Raw genomic sequence first — 20,404 nt, 5'->3', positions numbered from 1 at the left:
AAAGTCTGCGCTATTAATGGAAGTTTAAAGTTATTTCAGATTCAGGATGAAGACTTTACTGCTGCCTTGACTTTTCCTCAGGTGCCACCTTGAGGTTGAAATTGTATTTATTTATGTGTTAATAAGATGTCTTCACTGCTAAATGATTGGATTACCATGACATTTGATGATTTATCTAACCCAAGTTGTTTTCTTTCCAGTTGTAGAGAACGTTCAGCTTTCCCCTTCTTTGAATATTGTGTCACCACCAGTCATTTGGTTGATAACTACACACCTTCAAAACTAATGGCGTTAAAAGTAATGTGAAACAGGTCAATTAAAAAGCAAAGCTAAGGACAATTTAAAGCAGAATGGTGTATCTTTTGATAAAGATTTAAAAATGTGTTGTTCACTTAGTACTTGTAACAAAATATTAAAATTAAGGTGATGGGCCCTGGGTGCAGAGTCAGTATGCCCACACACCCCATGTTCAGTGGCTTTTGTCCTTGAAGCAGGTGGCCTAGGTTAAAATCTGACTTGTGGCGCTTTCCATGCATGTAATTCCCTAACCTCCCTCTCCATTTATAGGTAGGTATAAAAGAATCCAAAAATTCTGTATTATGGGTATAAAAATAAAGATAGCATATGATAACTGGTATTTTTGAAACTCTGGGAGTTAGGGCTATGTCAGAAATGCTTGGAAATTAAGCTTTGTTGACTTCTATTTTTGTAAGAATTATTTTTCTTTGGTTTTGTTTTCCAAAGTTGGTAAGTTGTGTAGAAAGCTTCAACCTAATCTATAACTCTCATATTTATCTGAATTTATCCATTAAATGATGTGCACTTTCTGCTTTTTAATGCTGATCAAAATAACCCACAAACTAAGATTGCTGGCTTCCTCAAATGAACTTTTTTTTTCTGCTAAAAGCTTTGTTTGGCAAGCTCAGCTAATATGGTGATCATAGCAGACTGTACTCCTTTTAGCATTAGCATGTAAACATTGTTACTGCAAGCGTCTCATCCTGATATCAGTATTTAGGTCAAACCAACGCTCTGCCTCGCAGCTTTACACGCCCACCGGCCTGACAGTGGCGTCAAAGCGTTGATTCTCTCTAAACATGGTTCTAATCTTCTCTCTAATCATGATAAACATCTGGCAGCCATGCTCTCTCCTTGTTGAGTGCAAAATCAACAAGATTATGATTGAAATCTTTGTGCCTGAGGGGGAAAAAAATCAAGAAACCACAAGTGATGCTGGTGATTTGATAAGAATCAGCTACAGAGGAGAAACACACGAATGGAAATGGGAGTATTAAAATGGAGATGACTTGCAACACGACACAAAGATGTCCGCTGTGGTCTCACCCTTAAGTGCTAGCATGGTTGTCTGATGGTTCATCTGTACTAGTGGCCTCAGAGCCAACCACCTCTACTGACTCAGAATTTTTAGGCATTTTGTCAGACACTTTGTTGTCTGGAGAGCATCTGCACACATAAGCACCGGTCAGAAGTCAAAGGAGTAAGGGAGAAGAAACAACAGATAGACAAAGAGAACATTTCAAGACAGCAGCAACCATTATTTCTACAATCACACAGATATTTAAAGGGAACAAATGTCCTCCATGTGCCTGTGACTCACTCAGTTTCTCAAGCTTTCACAGTACAGAGATTAATTCAGCTGAAGCGCTCACCTGTGCGTGGGACTGCGGTTGTAAGGAGTTCCAGGGTGTGGGTAGTGAGGTGTGTCGGGTGAATCGTACTCTGTCAGGCCGACTGCCAGCTGGTTGCGCCAGTTACCTGAGCTTTCCACTGAAGACACTGCAGATGCAACAAAAGAGAAACAGTCTGTTTATATTAGAGTTGTTCTGTTGAAACACTCCAAAGTCCAGCTTCTATGGCAAAACTTAGAATTGTCTTTTTATTAAATGTGGCATGTTTTTTTTCTAATTTATTCGCAAAGCCCCCTGTGGTCCAAACTAGACATCTGTTCCATACTTTGGTCAAAATATAACATAGATCAAGCACCAGAGGAGGTTTTTGATCCTATATAAATTAGCCTTTCTCACAGTGCTTTGTTTTGGTGCATGTCTCTTTAAATATATCACCTTTCTTCACTTTTTGTAGGTTTGTGGACACTCAGGATACCCAAATACAGTCCTGTGCAAACATTTTAGGCATGCAGGACTCTAGGGATTCATCACAGGGCCAAATATGTCACAACCCAAGGCTAGAGAGGGCGAGAGGGCAGCCAAGTTCGACACATGTCAACACAAATGATTGTCACCCAGCAGCCAAGGTCAAACTCGATGGCATCCCTTTTGTCCAGGCCTTTTCACCCCTGTTAATATGCCTGGAGACCTTCAGCAGTTGCTTTGCCCACGGGACATCCACTGTATGACCAGGAGCTTGTGGCTACCCTGCTAACAATCTGAATGGTACCCTAGGCCAGTGATTCTCAATTGGTGGGTCACAAAGCTTTTCCAGTGGGTTGCAAATGTGTGCCAGGAAATAACAGCGAAAAAAAGGCTATGTATGGAAGCCCTAAGAGGATATAAAAAAAAAATTCATACATTTCAGTGCTTGTTCCAATATTTTTTACTTATTTATCTCCTTACATTGGTTTTCCAAAGATAACCAGGGAATGCCTCGAGAATTTACCAAATTTCCATGCTGTGTAGGGAAAATGAAGTAAAATAAGATGCATGCATGTTCTTATGCAATGCTTTTTAAATGTGTTTGTAAGTCCTGTCCCTTTGCTCAGTTATGTTGTGTTCATTTTGGGGTCAAAACTGCAACATTTTTCATAAATAAATTTGAATAGTCAAAAGTTTTAAAAATTTAGGTTGTGATATCTCTGAAGGAGGTTGTGGTGGGTCCTGATACTCGAGCAGTTGAGAACCACTGCCCTGGGCCATGCTTATCCACCCCTTATTCCTCTCTAAAGGTGAGGACTGTGTTATTTTTTCAACAGAATATTTTTCCATGTCCTTAGTGATATGCAGGGACATCCAGTGTACAACCAAGGATGTGTCAATCCTCCTAATCTGAGGTGGCTGCCTCACTGCATCATTGTCTTATTTCAGCCTCAATTTTTGTCCCAAACATGCCTTAAGTTCTGCACAGTACTGTATATGTGCAAAAACTTCTGTGGACCGTGGACTTATTTCGTAAAATAAATTTAACCATTTTATACAGTCTAAAAGAAACCTGCCAGTGAATCTTGTATATTATTATCTTATTCATACAATAAGACTTTCAGTATTTTTCACTGATTGTGAATTCTTTCCCAATTCCAAAAAAAAAAATTTATGATGTGTACTGGTTTTTTTTGGTTCGTTGTGAAACAGTTTGAATCAGTATGACCCACAAAAGCAAACAAAATTATCCGAGAGAGGCGGATTTATGATACTGGAAATAAATGCAAGGTAATTATGCCCCATTGAAAGGATAAGTGCTCAGAGAAGAAACCCCTTTATTTCCACCACAAGTTGACCATGCTAACTGATTGGCACAAAAAGCCAGCACGTTTCCCTCAAGTCAAGCGAGATACATATCAATATACAGTTTTTATTTTAAAGTCTGAAACTGCTGCCATGGGATATGTGTCAGATTTGGTGATTACTCTGAAGAAACAGCCTTAACAGCCTAACAGCCATAAAATATGTGTTTTAAGTTGTCCAATCAAAATAAAAAGAGATTATCTCCAGAAAATAATACAAAAGCAGATAAAGGACAAGATCAGCACTATAGGCAGAGTGAGGGAGAGGCTTACAGGGCTTTAGCCTAAAATGTTTTCTTAGAAGCTCCGGATCTTTTAGGTTGGTTAAAATGTAGTTTTCTGCTGAGTGTTATAAAGGATAATTGCAGAGAGAAATAGATGATATACAAATAGGCCTTGTAAAAACTTTGTTCTTATAACCAAATCAACCTTTACTTTATAATTTTTATGACACCTTTTATTCACACTGCGGAGCAAAGAGCGCTACTTAATACTGTATTAAATTGCAACTTCTTTTCTGCATTTTCATTAATAAAAATCCGCACAACTTGTTTATTAATTTCTTCTTGAAGCACCAGTTTTAAACTTTTATACTTTATTCCTCTACCTTTGTTATATAACTGTTAAAATAAACTGTTTCCATCCTTTTTTAAGAGGTAAAAGTCAAAATTATTGGGAATTAATGTTGGTTCCCTAAGGATAAGAACACTTTAAGAACAATTACATATGAAAAATGATGTTGCTGCTAAAAGAAGACCTTTTTTAAGGAGGAGCTGTTACTTTTGGCAAAATGATGTGGAATCGTTGGCATTCCAAATCTACATTTGTTTATAAAATAGCTTGAAAACAGTGCATATAACTGCCTGATAAGCATTTTCTACATAGCATGTCTCCTAAATTGGGCAAAGCCCTGGATACTTGTCTCCTGGCTTTGCCCCTGATCAGCACAGAGATAAATCATCCCTGTTGGTGGGGGCCAAATTCAACCTGAACACAGTTTCTCACAGGAGCTTTAAGGCTAAATTCAAATAAAACAATGAAGCACACTTTTCAAATGTTACTAGAGTTAAGGTGTAAATTATATCTGAATTATTCCTCAATACCTCAATACAATACAATTCCTGTGTTTCTACTTTGTGTTGATGCATTAAAAATGATTTGCTGCTTCTCACAACCCTGTATAAAAATGGTGGAAATAGGTCCAACATATGTTTCTTAATTAGCAGCAGACAAAACCAGATGCTTTCACAAATCTTTAAAAACTCTGCCAATCATTTTAGGAAAAAGTAAAAACAGCTGTTAGATGTCTTTCTGTTTGTAACACTTTGCAGTTTTTTTCATCTTTTTGAGAAAACAAGAATGATTTACTTTGTGACTGTTTGACTATTGTAGTTATATAAACAGGCAAAAACTTGGGCTGTTTTCTCCCAGAATTCTCTCCTGAAAAGCTCCATCCACGATGAGGGAAGCTCTCTACTGAAACCTTCATCAGTATTATAATCTCCTGTTTATTAGGAGCTCTTTAAGGCCTGATGGAGGAATTCCCTTGTGGGCTGACATCTATTATGCATTAAACAAGCTAAGATGTGTTTCCAGCAAGCAGTCTGGTTCAGTTCAGTCCAGTATGGTGCACACTTGTTTGTGTTTCCACTGCTGAAAGGTAGAAATATGCCAAAATTATTTATCAGCCTCTATGTACTACTAATAATTTGTATTGATTAGAGATGTAACGGTATTGTTAATTCTAAGGTATCATGGTGACAGAAGCATCTCAGTACTGTTGTGGAAATGTGACGGTTTCAAACATTGGGTCTTGAGGGCAAAAAGTTGTTTTTTTTATTGTATCAGTTGCCATTGGCCCTTGCATATCCATCATCCTTTGTGCTTCACTTGCTCTATCTAACAGCATGAAAATCATTGATGCAACTAATGGAAAAAACCTCGGACCCTCAGAAAGAAGCATTACTTTCAGTAAAACAGCTGTAATAATGGACAAACACAAAGCATGTGTTTTATAATGAACTTAGAGGCAAGCAATGCCTCTTTAACAGCTTTTCTCCCTTATTTTGTCATAAACATGCTCTTGAAGAAAAATTAATTTACAATTATAATAAATAGAATAAATCTTGTAGTGTTGTGGTTAGATTGAATGACAACTAAATTCAAGACAATGAGCAAGCAAGTAGAGTGTTTAAGAGTCGCCTTTCTTATTCCACTTTTGTTATTTAATACATATTAAAAGAAGCTTAAATGGTACCAAACATAGAGCCATTTGGAAGTTAAATAAACCAGGCCTTTATAATAACAAAAAAAAAAAAACAGGTCCACCATCAACACAAGCAAGGTTAAAAGGGTATCAGCTGAGGAAGCACAATCAAGATCAGGGTTTATCAGGCCAAACTTTACCAAACAGTACTGTATGTAAATATAACAATAATACACATTGATCTTATCCTAAGTTTCCCTTGTCCTGAATTTGTTTTTACTTAAACTCACCTGATGAAAACGAGGTGGTCCTGCTGGAGTGGCTGAAGGCGGCAGGCATGGTCTGGTAGCCCAGGCTGAGCTGAGAGCCATTGTCAAAGTCATACCCAGCCATCATCCCCCTCCCTCCTTCCCTTTGACCCTTATTTCTGTGATACCAGCCCTTCAGATGCTCTGCCACCAGCGCCCTCTGCATGTTTTTGGCCAACAGCTCGTTCCTGGGCCCCTCTCTGTTCCGCGGCGGCCTCACCGTAGCATAGGGATTCTGAGAAAGACCATCTGCCTGGTCACTGCTGTAATGCCTGAACCTGTCGTGTCCATGATAGCCATTTACTTGGTAGGAAGGGTTGACGTTGTAGTGGCCCTCTACGTCACTCTCATACACGTAGGCACCGTTAGCGTAAGGCTCCATATCCGGGCAGGGGTATCCGGAGACGTAGTAGGCACTGGGTGCATAGTGTGCTGGGGTCTCACATGAGTAATTACAACCCGAATGGTGCTGAACCAAGTTAGGCATACTCCCAGTATTTCCAAAGACCTCAACCTTCCTGTGGAGACGATGCATGGTGGAGCTTCGGGAGTCCAGAGTGCTGTAGTGGGAGTTGGTGGCCCCGCAGTAGTCCAGGCTGGACTGGCTGGTATAGGAGGAGCAGTCCTCTAACACCTCTGTGCTGTTGCTGCGGTGAGCCGGCGACAACATAAAGACGGGCTTCTCGGAGTCCGTGTCTTTTCTTATGTGAGGCTGGGACTCCAGACTTCCACTGCGATGCCTGAAGCAATGTGGAGACCCCTCAGACCTGGAGAAAGGACCCAATTTTAACTCCCAAAGGAACAATGAGTCATAGCATATTTCTGGACATATTAGTAAGGGATTTCCATAATAAAGGTTAGAGGGTTGGAGAGGTAAAAGGGTCTGGATAAAGAAAAGGCTGACAGTGCAGGGGTCACACCTGAGCTGGCTGCTGCTGTAGGCATTTCGGGTCATAACCGGGGTGGGCGGCATGCTGCGTGGATCTCTAGGAGGTCTGGGAAGGGTTTTATAGGGACTACTGTGCGTGGAGGAAACCTCTCTTGGATTCTGGTAGCAGTGGGAAGCCTCCTGGCTTTCAAAAGCTAATCTAAAAGGGTGTGGTGTAAGGAGACCATGGAGCAAAAAGGAAAAATAAAAAGGTTGGGTTGTGAGGAAAGGAGTGAGGCTGCAAACACATCAAATATTCTGGTCTCTGCCAAAACATGATCTCATCGCTTCATTACAGGAAGACTTTAGCTTTCAATAAAATCAAACGTTGTGAAACAAGTTGCACAAAAGACTTGGTAGTCAAAATCATACAGTGTGCAGTTTATTTGCTTCCCAACCTGCTGTGGTTCTTGTTATGATGATTTTCCCTCGGGCATCCATGTCTCTCTGCGTCATATTCCGTCCCCAGCGTTCGCATGGGGCTGAGCTGAGGAGAACCTTGGACTGATCGAGACCGAGGCCTCTGACTCGCACTGTCTGAGTCATCTGAACACAAAGGCAACATTACTGACACTCGCTCTTTTTAAGGGAGTTATCATATTAATAATAATAATTGCAGCTTGTTTGGCTTTAATGCAGCCGAGTGTGTTTGTGTGACTCACCATCATCCAGCGGGAGGCTAGACAGAGAGCTGCAGTCTGAGCGGATGAGTTCATCTGAGGAAAAACAGGAACATGTTTACTGACACAGAATTTTATTAAATGAAAGTCGAGTACTGACATTGTTTGATTTTTACTAGTATCATATTAAGGTTTAAAATTTTGTTACAGTAAAAACCCCGTGTTCTTATATAGTGAAATAGAAATGTTGTAAATAGTTTTAATTCATATGGTGACCCATGAATTGTAGCATATATAATGAAGTCCTTGGCAAGTTCTAGTTTGACACTACAATCTATCAATCAAACCTTATTAGCATGTTTCAGATAAATTCAACCGTAGTACAAAATGCTTTTAAAGGGAGCATACAAGGGACTGATAAAAGGTAAATTGATTAAAAAAAGGTTTAAGCACAGAGTATTCCACTGGCAGGGGCCTCCCAATCAAAACAATAAAATATAATGAGTAGAGATGCACTGCCATTTATTTCTCATTTTGAATTCAGGACTCTGTTCAGTTATAGTAACCCTAAACTGTAACTGCATTCAACACAGTGTGAAAGTCTGAGTGATAACCGATGGGTTTTGTTTCATGGAGGACTTTCACACAACAAGGGAGAAAAGCTGTATTAGTATGTTACATAATGCCATACTACATAACACTAAGCTACTTTGCGCTACATTGCACAATGTTGCGCTACATCGCACATTTATGTGACGTTACTTTGTGAGACGTTACTTTGTGAGACGTTACTTTGTGTGATGTTACTTTGTGTGGCGTTACTTCGTGTGGCGTTACTTTGTGTGGCGTTACTTCGTGTGACGCTACTTCATGTGACGCTACTTCATGTGACGCTACTTCATGTGACGCTACTTCATGTGACATCTCTTTATTTGACATTACTTTATGTGTTGTTACTTCATTTGACGTTACTTCATGTGATGTTACATTACTTCCGGTGACGTTACTTCAGGCAACTTCACAGTATATTACTTGGTGTTACTTCATGTTATGTTACTTTGCATTATGGTAGGTTAGGTTACTTTACATTATGTTTCATAGACGTTACATAATGTTACATGAAGATACTTTTAGTTACTTTATGTTATCATACATAAAGTAATGTTACTTTCCACTATGTTACCTTGCGTTACGTTGCTTTACAATACTTTACTTTCTGCTCGAGAAGTTAAATGAAGTTAATTTATGTGATATTACTTTACGTTACATTGTTTCTTTATGTTATGTTACTTTAAGTTACTTTATGTGGGTTATTATTACTTTACATTATGTTACCTTACTTTATGTTACCTTACTTTTTTTAACATAACATTACATTACATTGCACTGTGTTGTGTTACGGTTCTTTACGTTACTTTGCATTACTTTACAGTACATTACCTTACATTATGTTACAATATGTTACGAAGCACTTCATTTCCCCTTTGATAGAAAAATAGTAGTTGTAAGTTAATATGAATATGGATATGATACAATACACTTCATTGCCCCCTTGAAAAAAATGTCTCCTGGGCTACATTGTGCACACATGCAGCTGCTACCAAAGTAATTAATAAGAACACTGAAAGCAAAAATAATCCACAAGTTAAGTGCACAATCCACATTAACAAAGCAGCACATGCCAATAATGAAGCTCATTCTAATTAGAAAATCACATAACGATATTGTTCAAAAAACTTTAAGAATTTTATAAAAGTCAGACCACATGAACAACTTCATAGACTGTGTTTAGATCTCCCTGTTCTCTCAAGTACGGCTGGCTACACACTAGATTGTTTTCAAATTTTAACTGCATTTAAAAACATGAGTCCACAGAGATTTAGACAGTTTCAACTGACTTTTAATGATTTAATCCTCTAAATGCACACACTACATGATTTAACCCTCTGTGAGACTGCACACCTGCTTCTTTTAGTATAAAATGCTTCACTGTGGAGATTACACAGACAAAAAATCTTATAACTTGGGTGATCAAATGTGACTTCAGAAGAAAAAAAACAGGCAAGATGATCAATGATAATTGGTGACGCTACCCCATTGCCTGCTCTCAGTGATTATTGTAGCTATTCTTTTTGAAGCAGGCCAGACATGGAATCAGGCCTAAAATTGGGCTTTCTTGGTGTGTAGCCAGCTTAACACAGATTAACCTGCACCATACCTGCAATAAGGACAGAGGCCCGCTGTGTCGGCTTCTTCCCCTTTTTGATTCTGTACTGGTTCATCTCATCTTCTATCTGCTGGAGTTTGTGCATGGCATCCAGACAATTTCTCCTCCTCTTCTTCTTCACTGTTTTGCACAGCTCTGGTTCATTTGCCAGCTTCTTGGCCGCCTCCACAATCTTCTGCTGCAGGGCGAACCTGCTCTCCAGGTTCCTCAGGAAAGGATCCTGCAGCCAACATGAGCAGCACATCAGAAGAGGAAACAGTAAGAGACAAGATCTGCTGCAGAGTTTGATCAAATAAAACCTAGCAATTCAAACTGTTGTGTTCTTTAATTGAACATATCTGAATATCTTTCATTTGAGTGTGCATTAGATGTTTAGATAATCCGCAAATGCATCATTTCAGTTTTATTTAAGTTGGTGGAGATGGTTGCAAATTCTCTCTTTTCTCTGCCAACACATTCCTTAAAAGGCCAAAAACAATTTTACAATACTTTCAGACTTTAATGCTGTGTGAAACTTGGCCAAAAGCCAGTTGATTCTTTCTGAGGTTGTAAATCTTTAAAGATGTGTCACCAGTATAAAATTGCTCAGCTCAGATGGGAGAGGCTGGTGCATTTACAAGTGACAGTTTTCAGCTGAAGCTATGATGTGCCAATAGGTATTTTCAGCACCAAAAACATAAAAAGTGGGATGGTTTTAAAATAAACCTCAATGCCAATTGTAGTCAATGAACACCCTCCCAGACAGTGTGGCTCATTTTAGCAGCTTTTGGAGAACATCAGAGCTCAGTTGCAGGGAAATCAAAACAGACAATACTCGATTGTAGTAGCAGTTCATCGTCTGCACTGATCTTTATGAGGGATTTATTGACAACAAAGAGGAAAATACTAACAAATCTCTCCTTTAACTGGTGGGTTGGGACACAAAAATTGATTGTGAAGCTGTTTTCAGTTGGTAAGGAACGGGAAAATACAGACCTCATTGTAGGGGAAAAGCTCATCCAACTTAAAAGCAGTGCCAACTCGCCGTCTGACCTGTGGCGGTCTCTCACCTGAAGAGAGGGGATACTCTTTTGGCAGCTTGCCAGTGAGCTCCTGAAAACACAAAACAACAGGGCCTCTAAACACCTCGTTCAACTGAATCTAACAGCAGAAACCTGTAATCTACCAGCTGCACAGCAACGCCGTGTAATAATGGAAGTCTAGCGTACTAAATATGGCTGCTGTCTTTTTAAAAAAGCACTTCTAAAACAAGAAGAATACAAAGGATTTCTTACCGCCTCTCTCAGGCAAATCTTCTTCAGTTCTTTTGTTTTCTTTGCCAAAATGTCCTGAATCTCCTGCTCTTTTTTCCTCAGCTCAGCAAGTTTCTCCTTTTTTTGTTCTTCGCTCATTTCAGAGTCTGCAGAACCTGCAGAAACAAAAGTGGGACTGTTATTGACATCACAGCCTACATAGAAAGAAGCAACATTTATGTCACGCTTTAAGGTAGTCAGAGAATGAGTGGGCTATGGGCCAGATCCAAACCCGGGCCATTTGCATGGAGGATAACAGCATCTATACGTGGAGGGTGCAGACACAACCACCAGAAAAGATAGCCAACTTTTTTGATACTCATATACTTTTAAATAGCATGTTTTTGTTTAATTTTTGTGGGGCTTTAATGCTTGTAGTCAGTATATACCATGCTTACTACAGCATGCATTCCTACTGAAAAGGCACCTAAGCTTAACAAAAATGTCATCTACTTCACAACAGGTGCTTAGAAGAGGGAAACAAAGCAGAAAACTTTTGATATAAAATGACAAACGACCCAAACCTGAATGCCAATGAATTTACTTTTGTTGCAAGTATTTAAACAGGCATCCATATCTGTTTGGATCTTAAGGTAGTTTAAAAGTCTGGTATCCTGGCGTCTTTATTTTTTAACCCACCAATAGCTTTGTGTTTTTTCCACATAGCTAAGTAAGAAGAACTAAAAAAACACTGAAAAAGCTCTGAATTAAGATTTGGTTGTAAATCACAAGCTGATTGTACACTTGCAACCTGAATGAAAAATCTTGTACTAACCTGTAGACACCAGGCTCCCATTGCTGGCTGTTATTAAGTTATTCTTCAGACCTGCATCCCCCAGTTTGTTTATTTTTGCTCCTCCGTGCTCTGTCAGATCCATGGCAATCTCCTCCAGACTTCTTGCTGTTCCTAATTTTGCCTGAAATAACCAAAAAGAACACGTTTTAAAAAGCTGATAAGACAGCTCAGTCTTAGAAAATAAAGTAAGGGTGACGGATAGAGGACTTACTTTGCTTTGTTTTCTGTCTAAGTAGAACTGGTGCTGGCTGATCGCCATGACCCAAATGGTTTTGATCAAAGAATGGCTGGCATACCAAGTGTGTATGAGCAGGCCTGTCTGTCCAAATGTGCGCTTGGTTACTGCTCGTCTGTAGCAGGGAAAAAAATTACAACATGAGAGAGAGTTAACCCCAATGCTTAAAGAAAGAGGCTCAATTTACTAGGTTTTAGAAGGGGAAACTCTCCTGATGCTCACCTGTGTGGATCATTAACTTCTACGGCAAACTTCTTCTCACGGAAGTACAAGTTTTCCAGCTGCTTCCACTGGTAAAGCTAGGAGTTAAATGAGAACTAACAGTAATATTAGACATCCAAAATAGAAAAAGATGGCTTCAAACCTTGATAAAATGGCTTTAAAATTGACCATGTCATGTCATCATGGCTGGCATAAACTATTAGGAAATCCGATAAGAACAGCAGGTGTTTTGGCTCGCCTCTATCAACCACAGTCATTAAAAAAAGCCAGACTGACACGTGAACCATCATTACAGTCTAAACCCGCCTGGTACACTGAGTCTGCAATAACACAGGTGTTAAAAAATGAAGAAATACCACAAGGGGACATTACGCTAAGATTCATCACAGCCTGCAACACTTTCCATGGCTCATCACGTCTCTCCACAGATCAGCCAGGTGCTCGCTGACAGCAGCACGATATGAACAATCTATGTGGGGCAATGAGTCACTGTGTGTCTGGACACAATGTGGATGAGACATTGACTAACACAGACGCACAAAACGGCATTACATGCGGAGTTTTTGGGGAGTATTTTGTATCACAAAGTTGCAACATTTCCTGCATTTCTTAACAATTGTAGGGAGGTTAACATCCGCATAGTTTTTCTATCATAAAAGTCAGAGTTCAGATTGATAAGTTCTCCAACACAGCGTCACATTTAGCGCAGTTTTTTCTTCCTAAATCAGTCAGTAAACCAGTATAGCATCCAGTCTTACCCGCACAATGGATCTTCAAAAGTCCTGTGTCCTAACTTTAAATCCTCCCCGGCTCTGCTGTCAACACAAACACATACTTTGTTCCTTCTCCTGTCAGCTCTCGACTTGTCTCCTCAGGTATTCTCCGAACAAGCACGATAACGCCCCAAATCCAGCCCCCTTTTCTGCCTTTGACATCACCAGCCTCCTCCCTCTCTTCCTCTCTTCTCCAAAACACACTCAAGCAGCTGCTTTCTTGCACAACTTTGGAACACATTAGACAAAGACTGATTGCACCATATCGAGTGATTACAAGGATGACTGTGCCTGTAATTAAATGTGCATTGTTCTGAACTTTCTTCGCTAACAGCGATGCACTGCAGCTTTGCAGCTGCAGAGACAGACACTGGGTGACATAGCTGACAGATCACTCATATGGGTGTTTTTCCTATCAACTCTTAAGCTAAAACAACAGCACTGAAACAAGTAAAGCAGGTTCACTCTCAAGGGCAGAGCTCACTAGCATTAATGAGACAAACTGTCAGAGCTTTCCTTCAGAGATGATTTCGCTTTACATCTTCAAGTCTGGCCTCGTCTGCAGCAGCTGAAGCCCAGCCTTTGTTGAAGTGAAATGGATGATGCATGACTATGAGCTGGTGAATCATCACGCTATGTGCTGCAGCAGTTAACCTTACCCAGATCCTGCGCTATCATATCCACAGTCAGCCTGCAAACAGAATTAATATGGCTCCTGAAAAACCCAGAGAATTGGCCCTCCCTAGCTGTGATTTTTGATGACATCAATGCATGTGTGTTGGCTCAGTAGCATTGGTGCTAGTATTCTGGCCAACAGTTACCTCATCCTGGAGATTAAAAAGTGTGTGAAGCTATTATTGGGTACAAATGTTCAGATCTTTTGCTTTTCACCATTTTAACCACCCGTTTTTACCACTTTAAGCTATTTTTTACCACTTTTAACCCCTTCTTGTTACTTATAACCGATTTTTGCCACATTTTCTGCTTTTAACCATTCTAACTGCCCATTTTTGCCACTTTATCAAGTTTTTTGCAACTTGGAACCACATCTTTGACTAATTTTAAAGTATAGCCGATTTTTGCCATTTTCTTACCGCTTTTCACCATTTAAACTGCCCATCTCAGCCTCTTTTAGCCTTTTCTTGCCACTATTTTTGCAACTCTTTCACCACTTTTCACCACTTATTTCTGCCAATTTTTGCAACTTTTATCCCATTTTTGCCAGTTTTTGCCTTTATTATGCAATTATACCATTATTTTTCTCTAAAGTTATTGAAATTCTTTCTACTTTATTCTCTGGTATCCTGACATTTGTGCGGATCATGGCTTCGCTATGAAGTCTGACATTCCTTTCCAAATGGTTTAGTTCCAACCTTGCAAAGCAGATGAATACGCCCGTTTCGGTGTTTTTCACTGGGGAATCCATCTTGCAAAGCCCCTGTCTGAACTGTTTGGCCCCCGAAAGTGACAGAACCAATCAGCGACAAGGGGCATGGTGGAGTCGTGACGTGAGCAAGCAGCAACAAGAGGCCGGCGTAATAATGGCAGAAGACATTAGCGTGGATGCTGCTAAAGCACCAGTTCTACCAGAACTTGGCGACATTTCTTCGTTAAAAGAAGAACAAAGAACAGCACTGAGTTGTTTTCTTTTCAAAAACAACAAAAGTCCTATACTGACATGTCTACAGTCGCCATGGTTCACGGAGTTTACTCCTTTGGTAGGGGCGCAGCTCGGTAGTGGCTACATCACATGTTTTGTTGCTCTGATTGGCCCGTAAAGATGTAACAGACAGAACGTTCATCCAATCACCCTCTGAGGTTTTTTTTTTTTTTTTCCAAAGGCTCTGCCATTTGCTGTCTATGAGTGGTTTTTCAGATGGATGTGTGAAACAAATCCATCTGGCGTGCCAGGTTAGTTTAGTTCAGTGTCCCCATCCACATTTTAAACATTGTAAATAAACAACTATTAGTTTCATGAGAACAGATTTTTATTTTGAAAATGCTATATTGAACTACAGAATAAATAAATAAGTAAAAGCCACCTTTGCTGCTTTGATAGGAGTGATAAAATGTAAGATATGCTCTTCACAGATTACCTTACAATGGACAATGATTTTCCTGATCTCCATGGGACCATGCCCCATTATCCCCCCCTTTATGAATTACAGAGAAATACAAGAAGCTATTTCAGAGATGGAGCAGCAGGAAATGTTTACCTTTCTGGGTTTTAACTTGTCCTGCTGGTCATACTGGCCGATGCCCTTATAGCTGAGCCCGAGCCACCATGGGATCCCTTGTTTGTCCTGTGATGCAACAACACAGCTTGGTGACTGACTCAGTTTCACACACAGCAGCTGCCATTTTCAATAAATCACAGCAGAAGAACCTACCTTCACTTCATAGTAATGCACGCCATACGTGGGCAGCGATTCCACTAACGTCAGATACCTTGAAGAAAAACAGTTTTATTAAAACCACCAGCTGCTCTTCAGACATCTGCATGTGGTTTAGCTTGGGAACATGAAAAGATAGGACTGGGAATTTGATCAGAGTGATTCACTGGACTGAGACTGAAGAGGAGATATTGATTTCTATCAGATGATGAGAAAAGGCGTGCCAGAGAGATAGAGCAAGAGAAGGGAAAGCTAATAGAGGTGAGAGGAAGATTAATGGATCTAAAGCTCAATATTACTCATTGTCTAATCACCAATGTTGAACCAATTACAGCACATAGGCCTTCACATTTTCCTTTAAGTACTTACTGCACAATAGCCTGTCCTCTGGAGACTCCTTTTAGCTGTTTGTAATATTCAATAACCCGATCCTCACTGCAATGACACATAAAGAAGACATTTATTTACTCTCAAAACAGATGTGACATAAATAAATCAAGTGAACAGCAGTTGAGTAAAGGCTCAGTCAAAACAATACACAAATTCTGCCAAAAGGGATGGCCCGATCCCGATTGTGTGTATCGGATCGGAGCCAATACAAGCATTGTAACTGATCAGAAATCAGCTGTTTGATCAGATCAGCCCAGCTGATCATTTACATCAGCTTTCATAACAGGCCGTAAACATGTGAGTAAGACAGCAGTAATAGCTGTAGCATTAGCAATGCTGTGGCCACTGTACGGCACCGTGGTGGCAGCATCATGCTGTGGGGATGCTTATCAGCAGACGTAAGACAACAAAGCAGCTGTAGCAACAGATGTACAAGTTTAAAAAAAGGACAGCTGTAAAGTCAGTAATGATTTTTAATGTAAACACAGATAATGTCAATTAGAATCGTTTTTTATCGGTGATCAGGAGTAGGAAATTATCGGTTAAAAGTTCAAAAAATACTTATCGTACATCACATGGAATGTTACAACTAAAATAATCAAAGTTTTCTTTGACTTTGAAAACTAGTTGAAATATTCAAGTTAATGTGAAAACTTTTTTCTCTTACTCAATAATTTCAACTCCAGAAAATTTCATATTTGCTTTGCATTTGGTATCATATGGCAGATTAGCTAGCCAGCTAAACTCAAAACTCGTCCAACAGTACAAAAGCCTGATTTGTTTTTTAGCTAGATATCCAGTTGTGTTTTATTTTGTACCATAATGGAGTCTTGACAGGTTGTAATTTGTATAATAAATATCAAGTGAATTGTGTCTAACTTTTAGCATAGTATGATTTAGCATTTTAGCATAACAGTCATGCTAACAAGTCAAGCTAGGTAATGTTACTCTCATGTACACTATGCTTTATGCCCATGTATAACTGCTGTCTGACAAGGAAGGACAAGTTTAAGCCTTTTTTTTTTTTTTTAGTATATTTTGGTGGTTTTCAGAGCTTGTTAGTACTACTGTATTTAACCTCTTAAAGCCTGTTGTACCAAATTTTATGCATACTTTTATGATACCTCTATCTAAACAATATGATCATAAATTAATTTAAAAAAAAATTCTGAATACAGTTGGAAAAATGATAAAATGTATCAAATGAGATACCAAAAATGTATATGTTAAATTTCATGGAAATTTGGATTTTTTGGGATTTCAATAGAAAGTGAATTAAACATATTAAAATATTATATTTTCTGCCTTTAATTTGTGTTTTCAGGCTTTAAGGGGTTGAACTGGTTTTATAGAGAAGTTCAGGTCTGCAGGCCTTTAAAAATGTCATAGTAGGAAGAGTTGTAAATATCACTAGGTCACTTTGTAGGCTTACCAGTATGCAAGTGACGGGTGTTCTTTGAGAACTTTTGTGGGAAGAGTTGGTAGTTTCTTCAGGTCAGCTCTTGTGTTTTCATCACTAAAACAGAGCAGAGAAATGTTTAGGCAGGAGTTTCATAAATGTCAGTCTTGAGACAATGTGCTGCTGTTTACAGTGACAGAAAATTCATAGGTCTATGAATCAAAGAACCTCCCTAAAAATCCCTGACTACACCAGAAACACAAAAGAGATTAAATGGTAAACATCTAGCAAAATTAGCAGCATTGCTTGGATTCCCTGTTTTACTCTGGAATATCAGCATATCAGTAATTAATGTACCTTATGAAATTTATCACAAATATTACAAATAAAGATAAGTTTTGCTCAAGCACTGTCGTGACTATCAAATATTGTTTCTATAATTAAGTAAGCCAACAGGACGTGTCCCGTTGTGTTTGGTGTGTAGGCTCCACCATGATTATTCCCCACAGGTTAATTTACATATAGAGTCTGAACAATAATGAAATAGAATACTATATGGACAAAAGTATTTTACTGCCTGAACATTGTACCAACAGGGGCTGTAACAAGACTGTATTCAAGTACAATTACAATACTTTAATATGGAGCTGCCCCCCCTTGTTTTGCAGCTCTAACAACCTCCACTCTTCATAGAAGGCTTTCCACAACTTCCACAGTTTTCCATTTTGGAGTGTATATGTAGGGATTTATGCCCATTCGATCTGTAGAGCATTTATGAGGTCAGGCACTGATGTTGGATGAGAAGTCCTGGCTCAGAATCTCCATTCCAGTTCATCCCAAAGGTGCGCGATGGGGTTGAAGTCAGGGCTGTGTTCTTCCACAGTAAATTCATCGACCCATGTCTTTATATTCCTTGCCTTGTGCACTGAGGACTGTCCCCAAACTGTTGCCACAAAGTTGGAAGTATAGCATTATCCAAAATGTCTGGGTATGTGGGGCCCAGCCGAGACCCTAAAAAAACAGCCCCATATCATGATCCCTCCTCCACCAAACTTTACATCTGGCACAGTGTAGTCAGGCAGGTAAAGTTCTCCTGGCATCTGCCAAACTCAGACTTGCCTATCTAACTGCCAAACAGAGAAGCGTGAGTCGTCACTCCACAGAGCACATTTCCACTGCTCCACAGTCCAGTGTCTGTGTACTTTTCACCACTCCATCTGACACTTGGCATTGGACTTGGTGATGTGAGGCTTGCATGCTGCTGTTTGGCCATAGACACCAAATCCATAAAGCTCCTGTTGCACAGTTTTTGGGCTCACATTAATGCCAGTGGAGGTTTCATAGCTGTTGGGGCAAAATTTCACGAACAGTCCTATTGGAAATGTGGTAGCAGCACACTTGAAGTCACTGAGTTCTTCAGAACGACCCGTTTTATATCACAAATGTTTGCAAATGGAGACTGCAATGATATTATACACCTGTGGGTCTGATTAAAACACCTGAAATCAATCATAAACAGATGTGGCTAAATAATTTTGTCCATATAGTTTATCTTAAGCCCCTTTGGAGCCTACAGGTTGGATTGAAAGCAAGAGGGAAGTACGGATTGAGGACAGAGCTTAAACAAGCAGTCAACTTTAACAAACTGTGTCTTTACTTCTTCATCCAGGTGGTCAAAGTCAGGTGTTCTCCTGCTGTAATCCCCCTGAATACTCCATATATAATGTGAAAAGGCAGCTTTGTTAAAGATGGACAATGGTTACTCTCTGCAATGCATAGTTGCCTCTGCTCTGCAGTACTTGGCTTCTATCGTCACTATGAAACTCATTAGCTGCCTGGTGCAAGCTTCTTTGCACTCTGTGGTAAGCCTCACATAACACTTCTATTGATTTCTGTTGTCTGCACTCCGCAGAAACAAGTGACCTATTGAATGTCTTCGCTAAAAGCTTACTATTAACTTGTCCTGCTGCTGTTAAGTACTTCTTACCCAGCTGATAATATACACTCACCTTGTGTAGTCTCCCTTTGCCTCCTGGTGAAAAAAACACAATATCAGATTACATGTTGGAAATGTTATAAGGACAGAAATTGATGTATGTAAATGAGACTATTAAAAGCACTAACCTGCAAGGCATTTGCAGCTAATTTGAAGACGTTCTCGCTTTCCACCTCTATAACCTCCTGAGAGACATAAGAAATGGACAGGAAAGAATAAACAGGATGTAGAGAATGTGTGGACAAAGCATTCGAGATCCAAACATAGACTCTTCTCTGTGTTGCCCTATTATAACCCCAGCTTATTCTCAAAATGAGCCCTTTTTTTCAGCTTTCTTAGACTGTCTTCTTTACATTCCAGCCAGCAGAGTGAGAAAACCGTGCCCTGGAGCCACTGTCTGCTGAGCTGATGTGCTACAAGGGTCTAGAGACGGTGAATCATCAGTGAGCTGTTAGAAAAAAAACAGGCAGAGAACATTATATGTTGGGAAGAAGACTTACATTATAGACAGCAGATTTGGCATTCAGGAAGAATAACTCCACTGTTATTATGTCCTTGAGCTGTGTTATGTTTTCTACGTAAAACCTGGAGGGTAAAAGCAGATACAAAGAAACAAATCAAAGATTTAACTGTTTTCTGGAAATCTTTAGTTCCTTTTCTTTCTTTGTTGTATGCTTTAAAGGACAATTTACAATGTAAAAATTAAAATCTAACAAATGTTTTGGACATTATGTTCAAAAATATCACTAATTCTAAGCACAGATTCCATCACCAGGGGGCTCTCAAACAAAATATTAACAAAAGATGACGTTTTTTCAGCTCTGCCAACCTCCACAGCTGACTTTGAATTGAGGATTTTGTTTATAAAAATGTAACCCAACTAATGTACTTAATAAATAGAAAACATTTTTTTGTGTTTCATAGATGAAGTTCACAAACTGAAGTGGAAAAGCTGTTAAAAGTGGCCTTACTGGTTCACAGCTTAAACCAGAAAGGCCATTTTTAACAGCTTTTCTCCCTCACTTTGGTGGGACACCACCTCTATCAGAAAAAGATACACGCTAAAACTTTAGAATGTAAAATCGGATTAAACTCCCATTTAGGTTTAGGGTAAGAGTTAAGGTAAGAGTTACTATACTGA

General features: G+C 39.4%; 1 protein-coding gene across 3 annotated transcripts in view; it reads right to left on the bottom strand.

Moving 5' to 3' along the window:
- The window catches only part of frmd4bb (FERM domain containing 4Bb), a 47,075-nt gene that overhangs the window by 2,159 nt on the left and 24,512 nt on the right, over positions 1-20,404 (bottom strand). For 2 of the 3 annotated variants that reach the window (XM_041800489.1, XM_041800490.1), the window contains 18 exons: positions 19,764-19,848; positions 19,392-19,448; positions 19,277-19,299; positions 17,301-17,384; positions 15,848-15,913; positions 15,476-15,533; positions 15,302-15,388; positions 12,313-12,389; positions 12,067-12,205; positions 11,835-11,976; positions 11,042-11,175; positions 10,743-10,859; positions 9,759-9,987; positions 7,583-7,636; positions 7,319-7,466; positions 6,913-7,080; positions 5,975-6,759; positions 1,671-1,797 (listed from right to left, as the gene is read on the bottom strand). In XM_041800489.1, coding sequence (XP_041656423.1) covers positions 1,671-1,797; positions 5,975-6,759; positions 6,913-7,080; positions 7,319-7,466; positions 7,583-7,636; positions 9,759-9,987; positions 10,743-10,859; positions 11,042-11,175; positions 11,835-11,976; positions 12,067-12,205; positions 12,313-12,389; positions 15,302-15,388; positions 15,476-15,533; positions 15,848-15,913; positions 17,301-17,384; positions 19,277-19,299; positions 19,392-19,448; positions 19,764-19,848 — 2,580 coding nt within the window. The remainder of the gene's footprint in view (positions 1-1,670; positions 1,798-5,974; positions 6,760-6,912; positions 7,081-7,318; positions 7,467-7,582; positions 7,637-9,758; positions 9,988-10,742; positions 10,860-11,041; positions 11,176-11,834; positions 11,977-12,066; positions 12,206-12,312; positions 12,390-15,301; positions 15,389-15,475; positions 15,534-15,847; positions 15,914-17,300; positions 17,385-19,276; positions 19,300-19,391; positions 19,449-19,763; positions 19,849-20,404) is intronic. The other variant, XM_041800491.1, reaches the window with a different exon arrangement.

This window comes from Cheilinus undulatus, linkage group 11 (assembly GCF_018320785.1).
Source record: "Cheilinus undulatus linkage group 11, ASM1832078v1, whole genome shotgun sequence".
Classification (NCBI taxonomy): Eukaryota; Metazoa; Chordata; class Actinopteri; order Labriformes; family Labridae; genus Cheilinus; species Cheilinus undulatus.
The sequence above is the reverse complement of the archived record's forward strand: the minus strand, read 5'-3'. Positions and strand labels throughout refer to the sequence as shown.